This window comes from Nerophis lumbriciformis, linkage group LG22 (assembly GCF_033978685.3).
Source record: "Nerophis lumbriciformis linkage group LG22, RoL_Nlum_v2.1, whole genome shotgun sequence".
Taxonomy (NCBI): Eukaryota; Metazoa; Chordata; class Actinopteri; order Syngnathiformes; family Syngnathidae; genus Nerophis; species Nerophis lumbriciformis.
Window position 1 is genome coordinate 29824965 of NC_084569.2, and position 14788 is coordinate 29839752.

The 14788-nt window shown below is 37.8% G+C and overlaps 1 protein-coding gene across 1 annotated transcript; it reads right to left on the minus strand.

Moving 5' to 3' along the window:
- Positions 1-71: 71 nt before the first annotated feature.
- On the minus strand, positions 72-13339 carry LOC133615012 (uncharacterized). Its single transcript, XM_061973339.2, has 4 exons — positions 12940-13339; positions 7997-8128; positions 7849-7919; positions 72-464 (listed from the first exon to the last, which is right to left on the minus strand). The coding sequence occupies exons 1-4, from the start codon at positions 13311-13313 to the stop codon at positions 382-384; spliced, it is 660 nt and encodes a 219-aa protein (XP_061829323.1). The 5' UTR covers positions 13314-13339; the 3' UTR covers positions 72-381.
- Positions 13340-14788: the final 1449 nt, after the last annotated feature.

Genomic DNA, 14788 nt, shown 5'->3' on the forward strand with positions numbered 1-14788 from the left:
CAGCCCCAGAAATAGGAGAGCCCACCACAGATTCCCCAGGCACTGCTTCCTCATAGGAAGACGTGTTGGTAGGATTGAGGAGGTCTTCGAAGTATTCCCTCCACCGATCCACAACATCCGCAGTCGAGGTCAGCAGAGCACCATCCCCACCTTTTAGAACACAAATTACAAATTACAGAACGTTGTGATTTTTTTTGCTTTTATCGGTGCATACTTGGCCAAAACACACAAGCAGATGTCAAAAAGTGCAGAAAATGGCATATTATTCACAATGTATAATACTGGAAATATGTTCCATAAAAAACAATTATTAGGAAACATACTTTAGAAAAATATATGCTGGAATGCTCATAATCTAAAATGAAAGTATGCGTGACACATTCACGGCTGGTCACAGATCGGCGTGTTGACGGCTATCCAGGCTGCTATCCAGTCACCGTAAACATCCGCTGGCTCTGACAAATCTGTATCCAAAAATTTAAGGAAAAATGCTAAATAATACATTTTATATATATATATATATATATATATATATATTATATATTGTATATATTATATATATATATACTATATCATATATAAATATTATATAATATATATATATCAGTGACGTGCGGTGAGGTTGATGGCTGGTGAGGCACTGACTTCATCACAGTCAGATTTACAAACATATGAACCCTAAAGAGTATCTTATTCACCATTTGATTGGCAGCAGTTAACGGGTTATGTTTAAAAGCTCATACCAGCATTCTTCCCTGCTTGGCACTCAGCATCAAGGGTTGGAATTGGGGGTTAAATCACCAAAAACTATTCCCGGGCGCGGCGCCGCTGCTGCCCACTGCTCCCCTCACCTCCCAGGGGGTGAGCAAGAGGATGGGTCAAATGCAGAGGACAAATTTCATTACACCTAGTGTGTGTGTGACAATCATTGGTACTTTAACTTAACTTTAACTTTACACATACAAACTGTAGCACACAAAAAAGCACATTTAATAAAAAAAACGTTATTATGGTCTTACCTTTACTTATAAATGAAGTCCATTTGCCGCTGTTTTACTGGATTAATGCAACCCCTGACGGGAGTGTTATATCAACTAAAGCCCTCACTTAAACTTTCCACGTGCAAGATTGAATCTATTTAAAAAAGTGTAACCGAGGGTTTATAAATGTCGCCTATACTGTATGAAACTACAAAATAACAAACACGGAGGCTCCAGTTTACACGAGGACCACTTTATTTACTTTCTTTCAAAAACTTCCGCTCCACTCCGTGTCATCACTTCCGCTCTTAGCGCCTTCAAAATAAGAGCTCAAGGCATATACTGTATAACAGCGCATAACAGGAACTTAACATCACAAAGAGGAAAGCCCATAAAAATAGGTTACAAAAGTTATTTAAAAAGAAGCCAAAAAGTGCAAAAACAATAATGTTCGTGTTGGAGGAGTTGTGAATTAGGTACACCTGCAGTCTGCAGGTGTACCTAATGTTGTGGCCCTGCAGTCATTCACAACTCCTCCAACACGAACATTATTGTTTTTGCACTTTTTGGCTTCTTATGAAATAACTTTTTTAAATAAATTCAATCTTGCAAGTGTGGGCTGTAGTTGATATAACACTCCCGTCAGGGGTTGCAATCTACGGCGGGGGTGCAGGAGGCGGGATTACTGGAGCCTCAGCCAGTGCGTCTTTTGCAGCCGTTTAATGATCGCTCAGCACAAGAAATACGTTACACACATACAGTTGTTGACAAAATACACTGTACATTATATACCTCAGCTAACTAAACTATGGAAATGTATAATATAATTCATATAGCAATACGGTCTCACTGCACAGCAGGCCAGCAGTTAGCCGAGTCCGCAATCCATGGTGAGGCACAACTGAGTGACGTGCCTCAACTGGCTGCTGATCACCGCACCGTCTCTTCTCAGTATTTGAACGGCAAATGTGAAAATTCAGCGATTTTGAATAAAAATAATCTAAAACTGGTGAAGTTAAATGGAAAATAACTTTATAGTATAATCACTGGATACATATAACAATTCAATAAAAATGTTTTCTTTTTACATTTTTTTTCTTTCCATGATGGCAGGTGAGGCCCCGCCTCACCTGCCTCTAGTGCAGTGGTTCTCAAACTTTTTTTGTCATCCCCCACTTTGGACAAGGGGGAGTTTTCAAGACCCACCTGCCCCCATCGCCCCAACAGAACGCTAATGCCAAGCTTAACATTTTCAAATTTATTGAACATCAAGTAACATCAAGTTGTATACATTCAAACTCAATAACATAAAATAACATAAAGTTCAATAATGAATAAAATAACTGTGCAGCTGTGGTATAACTTGCCCATCCATCCATCCATTGTCTACCGCTTATTCCCTTTGGGGTCGCGGGGGGCGCTGGAGCCTATCTCAGCTACAATCGGGCGGAAGGCGGGGTACACCCTGGACAAGTCGCCACCTCATCGCAGGGCCAACACAGATAGACAGACAACATTCACACTCACATTCACACACTAGGGCCAATTTAGTGTTGCCAATCAACCTATCCCCAGGTGCATGTCTTTGGAGGTGGGAGGAAGCCGGAGTACCCGGAGGGAACCCACGCAGTCACGGGGAGAACATGCAAACTCCACACAGAAAGATCCCGAGCCCGGGATTGAACCCAAGACTACTCAGGACCTTCGTATTGTGAGGCAGATGCACTAACCCCTGTTCCACCGTGCTGCCTGGTATAACTTGCATCAAGTTCAATAATAAATAAAATAACTTGCATCAAGTTCAATAATAAATCAAATAAAAGTGTTATAACTTGCATCAAGTTCAATAATAAATCAAATAATAAAATAAAATAAAAGTGCCACTTTGCAATCTTTGCAAAAAAAAAGGAGGAGCTATGCATTTGGCAAGACAGGGCAAGTGACAGCACTTTGCCCCGGGAGAGCCACCTTGCTTCACTGTGAAACACATACTTGCCAACCCTCCCGGATTTTCCGGAAGACTCCCGAAATTCAGCGCTTCTCCCGAAAACCTCCCGGGACAAATTTTCTCCCGAAAATCTCCGGAAATTCAGGCGTACCTGAGTGACGTGTCGACAGCATGTTTTCACGTCCGCTTTCCCACAATATAAACAGCGTGCCTGCCCAATCACGTTATAACTGTAGAATGATCGAGGGTGAGTTCTTGGTTTCTTACGTGGGTTTATTGTTCGGCAGTTTCATTAACGTCCTCCCAGCACGGCAACAACACACAACAACAGCAGTCACGTTTTCGTCTACCGTAAAGCAGTTCGTCTGCCGTAAACAGCAATGTTGTGACACTCTTAAACAGGGCAATACTGCCATCTAATGTACATGCATATGTGACATTAACATCTAGGGCTTTTAGAGAGTGCAGTGCACAACTGCGCACACAACAAGGAGACGAAGCAGAATGCATCATCAGAGAGGGTGTTCAGCATGGTTAGAAAAATAGTGACAGAGAATAGAACAAGGATGGACAATTCAACCCTTAACTCAACAATGAGTAGATGAGTGTTATGTGTGTGTATATGTGTAAATAAATGAACACTGAAATTCAAGTATTTCTCTTATTTATATATATATATATATATATATATATATATATATATATATATATATATACAAATAAATGATAAATGGGTTGTACCTGTATAGCGCTTTTTCTACCTTCAAGGTTCTCAAAGCGCTTTGACACTACTTCCACATTTACCCATTCACACACACATTCACACACTGATGGAGGGAGCTGCCATGCAAGGCGCTAACCAGCACCCATCAGGAGCAAGGGTGAAGTGTCTTGCTCAGGACACAACGAGGTTGGTACTAGGTGGGGATTGAACCAGGGACCCTCGGGTCGCGCACGGCCACTCTTCCACTGCGCCACGCCGTCATATATATATATATATATATATATATATATATATATATATATATATAATGTCTTAATAAGGTTATCCAAAAAATAGTGCTCGATACCGTAGTAGAGCGCAATATATTTATGTGTGGGAAAAAAAATCACAAGACTACTTCATCTCAGGAGATGAAGTACCGGTAGTCTTGTGATTTTTTTTCCCACACATAAATATATATATATATATATATATATATATATATATAGAATTCACTGAAAGTCAAGTATTTCTTATATATATATGTGAAATACTTGACTTGGTAAATTCTAGCTGTAAATATACTCCTCCCCTCTTAACCACGCCCCCACCCCCAACCACGCCCCCCACCCCCACCTCCTGAAATCGGAGGTCTCAAGGTTGGCAAGTATGGTGAAACAGCACGGCTGTATGATCAGCTCCCATTTCCTCACACAGTGCAGAGAACAGTCGCGCTTTCAGTGGTCGTGTTTTGATCAAATTTACCGCGCTCACATCTGTTAAAACCTCTGAGTTCGGGGCTGAGCTGCCTTGACGCGAGTGCTTCCCGGTGAATGACACAGTGTGTCCAATGCGCATTTGGCGCAACCCTCTTTATTAGAGCCTGCAGCTTGTTTCTTGACCCTGCCATGGTCATTGCGCCATCAGAGCAAAACCCCACACAGTTTTCCCATTTAAGGTCGTGTTCTTTGAGGAAACTGTCCATTATCTTGAACAGCTCATCAGCAGAGGCTCTATTTTTGATGTATTTGCAAAACAGCAAATCCTCGCACAGTGACTCGCCATTCACAAAGCGGACGTATGCGATGAACAGGCAGTCTTTATTGCTGTCAGTAGCTTCGTCCACTTGTAAAGCAAAACGACTTTCTTTTCATTTGTCTCCGAGTTGTTCCTCAAGATCACTTGCAATGTCGCATATACGTCTCGCAACTGTGTCGTTTGACAGTGGGACAGCTTTTCATTTTGCTGCGCTTGTCTCGTCAAGTTTGTTCCGCTTAGCCCCGCCCCCATTAGTTACTGTTGCTATGTCTGTCAAACTTTTGCTCCTACCTAGAAATTTAAAGCCTACAGGAAAAATAAGTAATTTACATTTATTTATATAGCAGATTTCACAGACAGAATCACAAAGTGATTTACAGTGTGTATAGAAAATGAAAGCATAGTAAAAAAATAAAAAAAAATAAAAAAAATTAAAGTGAAATTCCCTCCCGTTCCTCGCGCCCCACCTGTCATGTCTCTATTCCCCACCAGTGGGGCGCGCCCCACACTTTGAGAAACGCTGCTCTAGTGACTGCACGTCACTGATACATATATATATATATATATATATATATATATATATATATATATATATATATATATATATATATATATATATATATATATATATATATATGTATGTGTGGGGGAAAAAAATCACAAGACTATTTCATCTCTACAGGCCTGTTTCATGAGGGGGGGTACCCTCAATCATCAGGAGATTTTCTCCTGAGATGAAATAGTCTTGTGATTTTTTTTCCCACACATACATATATTGCGCTCTACTACGGTATCGAGCACTATTTTTTGGATAACCTTATTAAGACATATATATATATATATATATATATATATATATATATATATATATATATATATATATATATATATATATATATATATATATATATATATATATGTATACAATATATATATATATGTATATATATGTATGTTAATATGTATATACAGGATATATGTTAATATGGATATATATATATATACATGTATGTTAATATATATATATATATCAGTGACGTGCAGTCAGGGGAGGCAGGTTAGGCGGGGCCTCACATGCCATCATGGAAAGAAAAAACATGTAAAAAGAAAAAAAATTAATTAAATTGTTATATGTATCCAGTGATTATACTATAAAGTTATTTTCCATTTAACTTCACCAGTTTTAGATTATTTTTATTCAAAATCGCTGAATTTTCACATTTGCCATTCAAATACTGAGAAGAGACTTGCGGTGAGTCACCAGCCAGTTGAGCCTCACCATGGATTGCGCAATGACTCGGCTAACTGCTGGCCTGCTGTGCAGTGAGACCGTATTGCTATATGAACTATATTATACATTTCCACAGTTTAGTTAGCTGAGGTATATAATGTACAGTGTATTTTGTCAACAACTGTATGTGTGTAACGTATTTCTTGTGCTGAGTGATCATAAAACGGCTGCAAAAGACGCACTGGGTGAGGCTCGCAGTAATCCCGCCTCATGGTGGTAGAGGGCAGTAGTGATCCCAGAGATCATTCTTGCGACTACTCGGCTGCAGAAGAAGTGACAACAAGCAGCAACAGTTAGCAGCGATCGTTTATTTTTTCCTCTCGTCTGAACTTTTACCATGGAGGATTACATATCTAAAATAAAACAGTTTCTGTTATGCCCGTTTGATTGTGGACTATTACTGACACCTTGTGGCGATGGGAAAATGCTGCGCGTCATCAGTTTGGGCACTTCCGGTTTACGATGTTAGTTCAGTTCATGAGACAATAAGAAGTAGACAAGTTGTGTTACCTCTTACAATCCTTGGAAAAGATAAGTTTGTAAGTAAACTGTTTAACTTGTTTATGTGGCTCAATATGATGGTGGAAAGTGGCTAAATTTGATAGTAAGATGTGTATTGAAAAACGATTTTTGTGCACTAATTTAATGGATGTTTGAGGACTTAAAATGGCTGCCGGTCGTGTATTTCCACCATAGAAATAGTTTCAACACTCAGCAGTGTTTGTTTGATGGTGGTGCTGTGTATTTGTGTGGAGCTGATGTTTACATATTGTGTAATACATTTCAGTGTGTTGATTGAATCATATAGCTTATACATTGTCATTGTGTGTATTTCAGTTTTACAACAAAAAAATAAAATAAAAGTCCAGTGCAAGACAAAGCAAGATCAACAACAATAAAGAGCCTAAATGGATTCATCTGCTTTGGAACTTTATTAGAACGTCCTGGATTGGTTGTTAGCTGTCTGCCAAGCTGTAGAACCTCAACACATATAGTGAGGGCAGAACACTTTTCTAAACTGGACTTTCAATCGAAGCAGGAGGTAATAATTAAAGGAAGATCTCCATCGAGACAGAGAGACTTTTAAAACTGAAGAAAGATAAGGAAGACTTCTATAAACAAGTTATCGATGCTTTTGTTCAAAAGGAGCTGCGCATGGACTTCATTTATAAGTAAAGGTAAGACCATAATAATTTTATTAAATGTGCTTTTTTGTGTGCTACGGTTTGTATGTGTAAAGTTAAAGTTAAGTTAAAGTACCAATGATTGTCACACACACACTCGGTGTGATGAAATGTGTCCTCTGCATTTGACCCATCCCCTTGATCACCCCCTGGGAGGTGAGGGGAGCAGTGGGCAGCAGCGGCGCCGCGCCCCGGGAATAATTTTTGGTGAGTGCCAAGCAGGGAAGAATGCTGGTATGAGCTTTTAAACATAACCCGTTAACTGCTGCCAATCAAATGGTGAATAAGATACTCTTTAGGGTTCATATGTTTGTAAATCTGACTGTGATGAAGTCAGTGCCTCACCAGCCATCAACCTCACCACACGTCACTGATATATATATATATATATATATATATATATATATATACATATATATATATATAATGTGTATATGTATGTATGTATGTATATATACAAGTGTGTGTATATATATATATATATATATATATATATGTGTGTGTATATACATCAATATTTATACTTATGTGTATATGTATATATTTATGTTTATATACACACATACATATATATTTATATATATATATATATATATATATATATTTTTTTTTTTTTTTGTATTTCTTATTTTGTATGTATACGTGTATATAAATGTATATATGTGTTTATATAACAGATAGAATGCAACACAGCAAAAGGATACATGTTATAGGAGTCAGGAACTCCTCCAAGCAAACACTGCATGATATAATTCCTACGTTTTGAGTTCTATCCCTGAAAACAAACAATACTTCCTCATTAGTTAAGAATGCATTTTGTCGTGTTTTCACAGCATTTTGAGTTCGGCTTACATTTTCACGTCACATGACTCCTCATGGTTACAGAAAGGGCACGTGAACTGGGTGTCCACGTTGCCCGTCATTTTTTTCTTCGGGGTAGACTTTCTCCTGGACTTTTGGTGAACCATTTGTTTAGTCTTGGAGCTGGAAAAACACAAAGAGAGCACATGAATTGGAATATTTCATACATTCATAACGAAGCTCCGACATGAGACACAAATTGATATCATGCAGATCGCAGAAGTGACAAATAAAAATATGCATGAGGAAAGGCTCACTCCATTTGTGTGTGTGTGAAGCTTTTAGTGTAATCTATGCAGGTAAATATAGCAGAATATAAAAATAATATATAACACAGCAGACAGCATTGTGGTTTCGAATATTTTAGTTATATCACAAAAACTAACCAATCATGTAGTTGTGACACCACTGAGAACTACAATTTTAAAATGTTGTCACCAATAATCTTGACTGTTATAGGATTAAGGTACAATGTATTGACAGTACACATATGGGCTAAGAAATGGGGTTTAACATCTAATCCAGAAGTGCATTGTGTATAATATGGTCAAAAGTTTACATACACTTGTAAAGAACATAATGTCATGGCTGTCTTGAGTTTCCAATCATTTCTACAACTCTTATTTTTTTGTGATAGAGTGATTGGAGCACATACTTGTTGGTCACAAAAAAAAAACATTCATGAAGTTTGGTTCTTTTATGAATTTATTATGGGTCTATGACCAAATCTGCTGGGTCAAAAGTATACATACAGCAATGTTAATATTTGGTTACATGTCCCTTGGCAAGTTTCACTGCAATAAGGCACTTTTGGTAGCCATCCACAAGCTTCCGGTTGAATTTTTGACACTCCTCTTGACAAAATTGGTGCAGTTCAGCTAAATTTGTTGGTTTTCTGACATGGACTTGTTTCTTCAGCATTGTCCACACTTTGGGAAGGCCATTCTAAAACCTTAATTTTAGCCTGATTTAGCCATTCCTTGACCACTTTTGACGTGTGTTTGGGGTCATTGTCCTGTTGGAACACCCAACTGCACCCAAGACCCAACCTCCGGGCTGATGATTTCAGGTTGTCCTGAAGAATTTGGAGGTAATCCTCCTTTTTCATTGTCCCATTTACTCTCTGTAAAGCACCAGTTCCATTGGCAGCAAAACAGGCCCAGAACATAATACCGTATTTTTCGGGCTATAAGTCGCAGTTTTTTTCATAGTTTGCGACTTATACTCAGGAGCGACTTATGTGTGAAATTATTAACACATTACCGTAAAATATCGAATAATATTATTTAGCTCATTCACGTAAGAGACTAGACGTATACGATTTCATGGGATTTAGCGATTAGGAGTGACAGATTATTTGGTAAACGTATAGCATGTTCTATATCAGGCCTGGGCAATTATTTTGACTCGGGGGCCACATTTAGAGAAAAAAATGTGTCTGGGGGCCGGTATATCTATTTTTAGGAACACTAATACAAAACCTCACAATAATGTCTGATTGAATGCTAAAAACGTTATGACAGACCGCCTTAAAAAACATAATGGAATTTTACATTTTTCTATGACGGATAAAACACTGAATATTGACAAAATATGAATATCACACCCCCTTTCGATCGACATATTTTACAATCAAGTGAAACGCAACAAAAATGCAACAAACAGTGAAATATGAACGCGAAGGGTACAAAATAAACCCACCTACAATCTGATATATCTGATACATCACTAAGCTTTAGAACTTTGTTGTGAAAATCTCCTTCTACGTCTGTGGAAAATACGGCATATGAAATTGCATACAGTAATATTTATGTATATTTTCTGTCAAAATAGAAAATTTACTACATTTACAAACAAATAGACGCATGGTAATTGTCTAAAAAATACTTCTTGCAAACCAATAATTATAATTTGTAGAACATGCTATACGTTTACCAAACAATCTGTCACTCCTAATCGCTAAATCCCATGAAATCTTATACGTCTAGTCTCTTACGTGAATGAGCTAAATAATATTTGATATCTTACGGTAATGTGTTAATAATTTCACACATAAGTCACTCCTGAGTATAAGTCGCACCCCCCGCCAAACTATGAAAAAAACTGCGACTTATAGTCCGAAAAATACGGCATATGAAATTGCATATAGTACATGTATTTTTTCTGTCAAAATAGAAAGTTGACTACATTTACAAACAAATAGACGCATGGTAATTGTCTAAAAAATACTTCTTGCAAACCAATAATTATAATCCGCAAACGTGCTGTTGTTGTGTATTGTGTGTGTTGTAGAGATGGGCAACGTAAGCATGTAATACTCTTCCATATCAGTAGGTGGCAGCAGGTAGCAAATTGCTCTGTAGGCCTACTTTGAGACAAGAGAATGAGTGATGCATGTTTTAATAATGTTGTATTTGATGAGAACAAGTCTGAATTAAAATTGTCCATATAGTTTCATTTTTATTAACATGTTCTGCTAGTGGTGTGCCTCAGGATTTAGCGATTAGGAGTGACAGATTGTTTGGTAAACGTATAGCATGTTCTATATGTTATAGTTATTTGAATGACTCTTACCATAATATGTTACATTAACATACCAAGCACGTTCTCAGTTGGTTATTTATGCCTCATATAACGTACACTTATTCAGCCTGTTGTTCACTATTCTTTATTTATTTTAAATTGCCTTTCAAATGTCTATTCTTGGTGTTGGCTTTTATCAAATAAATTTTCCCCAAAAATGCGATTTATACTCCAGTGCGACTTATATATGGTTTTTTTCCTTCTTATTATGCATTTTCGGCCGGTACGACTTATACACCGAAAAATACGGTACTACCATCACCATGCTTGACGGTGGGCATGGTGTTCCTGGGATTAAAGGCCTCACTTTTTCTCCTCCAAACATATTGCTGGGTATTGTGGAACATTTTTGTTTCATCTGACCACAGAACTTTCCTCCAGAAGGTCTTATCTTTGTCCATGTGATGTCAGATGAAACAAAAATGGAGCTGTTTGGCCACAATACCCAGCAATATGTTTGGAGGAGAAAAGGTGAGGCCTTTAATCCCAGGAACACCATCCTATCGTCAAGCATGGTGGTGGTAGTATTCTGCTTTGGGCCTGTTTTGCTGCCAATGGAACTGGTGCTTTACAGAAAGTAAAAGGGACAATGAAAAAGGAGGATTACCTCCAAATTCTTCAGGACAACCTAAAATCATCAGCCCGGAGGTTGGGTCTTGGGCGCAGTTGGGTGTTCCAACAGGACAATGACCCCAAACACACGTCAAAAGTGGTAAAGGAATGGCTAAATCAGGCTAGGATTAAGGTATTAGAATGGCCTTCCCAAAGTCCTGACTTAAACGTGTGGACAATGCTGAAGAAACAAGTCCATGTCAGAAAACCAACACATTTAGCTGAACTGCACCAATTTTGTCAAGAGGAGTGGTCAAAAATTGAACCAGAAGCTTGTGGATGGCTACCAAAAGCGCCTTATTGCAGTGAAACTTGCCAAGGGACATGTAACCAAATATTAACATTGCTGTATGTATACTTTTGACCCAGCAGATTTGCTCACATTTTCAGTAGATCATAATACGTCATTTAATTTTTTTATTTATCTCCTTCATTGATGTGCATCTTTGATCGATAGACAATTATACCTCAATTATTCAATTATACATTTACACACCAATGCCTGAGAAGGAGCAGGATGAAGAAAAATCTTATATTTTCCTGCCCCCTTCAACATAATACGTAGTCTTACTTAATGGATATCATATAAACCAACAAGTGCATCCAAATATAATGAAAACAAACAAAAAAAAACACAAGTGCAAAACTTCATGAAGTACAAACCGAACAAAACAAAAAAAGTAATATACACCTCACGGGATGATACAAAACCAGGCAAAAAATAAGTAAAATAATAAATATAAAGCAACATGTAAACACTTATGACTGTCCATATGATCTTATTGTTATGTCTTTATATAATAAATTCATAAAAGAACCAAACTTCATGAATGTTTTTTTGTGACCAACAAGTATGTGCTCCAATCACTCTATCACAAAAAAATAAGAGTTGTAGAAATGATTGGAAACTCAACACAGCCATGACATTATGTTCTTTACAAGAGTATGTAAACTTTTGATCTTGACTGTATGTATGAACAGTATAGCTAATTAGAGTATATATGGATACAAACTAGATGTAATTGTTATTTGTATCTCCTTCATCATGACATACTTCACAGTATGAACTCTAGAAAGAGGTTCCGCAGCCTCCGAAGCAGCATTTTCCCTCAGGCCGTAAGACTCTTGAACGCATCATATTTAAATTATCCCCTCAACTCCCCCCAAAATGGATTAACTCGCTGGAATAAAAAAAGACAATATAACATACATCCATAAACGTGGACGCATGTGAAAAAGTGCAATATATTTATCCGTACAGTAATCTATTTATTTATTTATTTATATTTATTTATTTTATATATTATTTATATATATTTATTTATTTATATATGCACCTTATTGCTTTTTTATCCTGCACTACCATGAGCTTATGTAACGAAATTTCGTTCTTATCTGTGCTGTAAAGTTCAAATTTGAATGACAATAAAAAGGAAGTCTAAGTACTAGTAGATGTGTGTTTACATTCAATAGTGTGCACTGTTTATGTCCGGCCACCGGAAATGACAGCGATCACGTGACTCTCCAGGTAATATCGCGAGAACCAAGCACTGACGTAATAACGCGTTGTTTTTTGGTAAAAAAACAAACAATTTTGTAGTTACATTTTAGCTTATTTTGTTCAATAATATGAGTATGATATTTATTTGGCTTGACATTATTTTTCACTTAAAATGCCGGAAACGAACAACGGACTCCGTAGCGAATAATGTAAAATGCTAACGTTACGTTAGATGTACTTTTTACTAAGAAATGGCTTCCGTCTGGCCGCTGTGCCATACAGGCCTGATGTGTGGATTGCTGCAGAGATGCTTGTCCTACTGGAAGGTTCTCCTCTCTCCTCGGAGGAGTGCTGGAGGTCTGACAGAGCGACCATGGGGTCCTTGGGCACCTCCCCGACGAGGGTCCCTCTCCCCCGGTCGCTCAGCTTAGACGGCCGTCCAGCTCTCGGAAGACTGACGGTGGTTCCGAACTTCTTCCATTTACGGATGATGGAGGCCACTGTGCTCATTGGGACATTCAAGGCAGCGGATATTTTTCTGTAGCCTTCCCCGGATTTGTGCTTCGAGACAATTCTGTCTCGGAGGTCTACGGACAACTCCTTCGACTTCATGTTTGTTTTTGTTTCCTTCGTTTTCACGGCGGGTCGCGACCACCGTTGTTGGGTTTCACAGCGCCACCTACTGTACTGGAGTGTGCTGGGTCAAGGTGAGTACTTTTTTTTTAAATAATTTTTTTTAATAAACTTTTATTTATAAATTTCAACATTTACAAATAGTTGAAAATAATAATCAAAGTAAGTACAAAAACAGTACAAAACAGCGCCAGGGGATTGTAAATTCAAAGTAACTAAAATAGAATGCAAAATATATACCGTATTTTTCAGAGTATAAGTCGCTCCGGAGTGTAAGTCGCACCGGCCGAAAATGCATAATAAAGAAGGGAAAAAAAACATATATAAGTCGCATTTTTGGGGGAAATTTATTTGATAAAACCCAACACCAAGAATAGACATTTGAAAGGCAATTTAAAATAAATAAAGAATAGTGAACAACAGGCTGAATAAGTGTACGTTATATGACGCATAAATAACCAACTGAGAATGTGCCTGTTATGTTAACGTAACATATTATGGTAAAGGTCATTAAAATAACTATAACATATAGAACAGACCTGGGCAAATTAAGGCCCGCGGGCCACATGCCGCCCGTTAAGCTTTTCAATCTGGCCCGCCGGACATTCCCAAATAATTTTTTTAGATCTTTAAGATGGAAAGTGTAGCGGCCGTTATGATGTGCAGTCATGTTTTCTAATGACCGCAAGTCTTCAACTATTCTAAGTCTTTCAATGCTTGGAATCTGCGCTTATGGATGATATACCAGTTACTATGGTAATCTAATTAGTTACTATAGTCATCTAATTAGTTACTATGGTCATCTACGTCACAGCAGCTCAGACGAGGCACCAAGCAGTGTGGGCGGGAAGCGTTTCCGCAGACGCGGAAGGAGATTTTCACAACAAAGTTCTAAAGCTTAGTGATGTGTCAGATTGTAGGTGGGTTTATTTTGTACCATTCGCGTTCATATTTCACTGTTTGTTGCATTTTTCTTGCGTTTCATTTGATTGTAAAATATGTCGATCGAAAGGGGGTGTGACGTACATATTTTGTCAATATTCAGTGTTTTATCGTTCATAGAAACATTTAAAAATTCCATTATGTTTTTTAAGGCTGTCTGTCATAACGTTTTTAGCATTCAATCAGACATTATTGTGAGGTTTTCTATTAGTGTTCCTAAAAATAGATATACCGGCCCCCAGACACATTTTTTTCTCTAAATGTGGCCCCCGAGTCAAAATAATTGCCCAGGCCTGATATAGAACATGCAATACGTTTACCAAACATTCTGTCACTCCTAATCGCTAAATCCCATGAAATCGTATACGTCTAGTCTCTTACGTGAATGAGCTAAATAATATTATTTGATGTTTGACGGTAATGTGTTAAAAATTTCACACATAAGTCGCCCCTGGGTATAAGTCGCACCCCCGGCCAAACTACGAAAAAAATTGCGACTTATAGTCCGAAAA

Excerpts from the sequence above, each read along its gene's own strand:
- LOC133615012 (XM_061973339.2), bottom strand. The coding sequence starts at position 13,313 with ATGAAGTCGAAGGAGTTGTCCGTAGACCTCCGAGACAGAATTGTCTCG. Across the intron at positions 7,920-7,996 it reads GAGTCATGTGACGTGAAAAT|GGATAGAACTCAAAACGTAG; the intron begins GTAAGCCGAACT and ends GTTTGTTTTCAG. Across the intron at positions 465-7,848 it reads GTTCCTGACTCCTATAACAT|ATTTGTCAGAGCCAGCGGAT; the intron begins GTATCCTTTTGC and ends TTTTGGATACAG.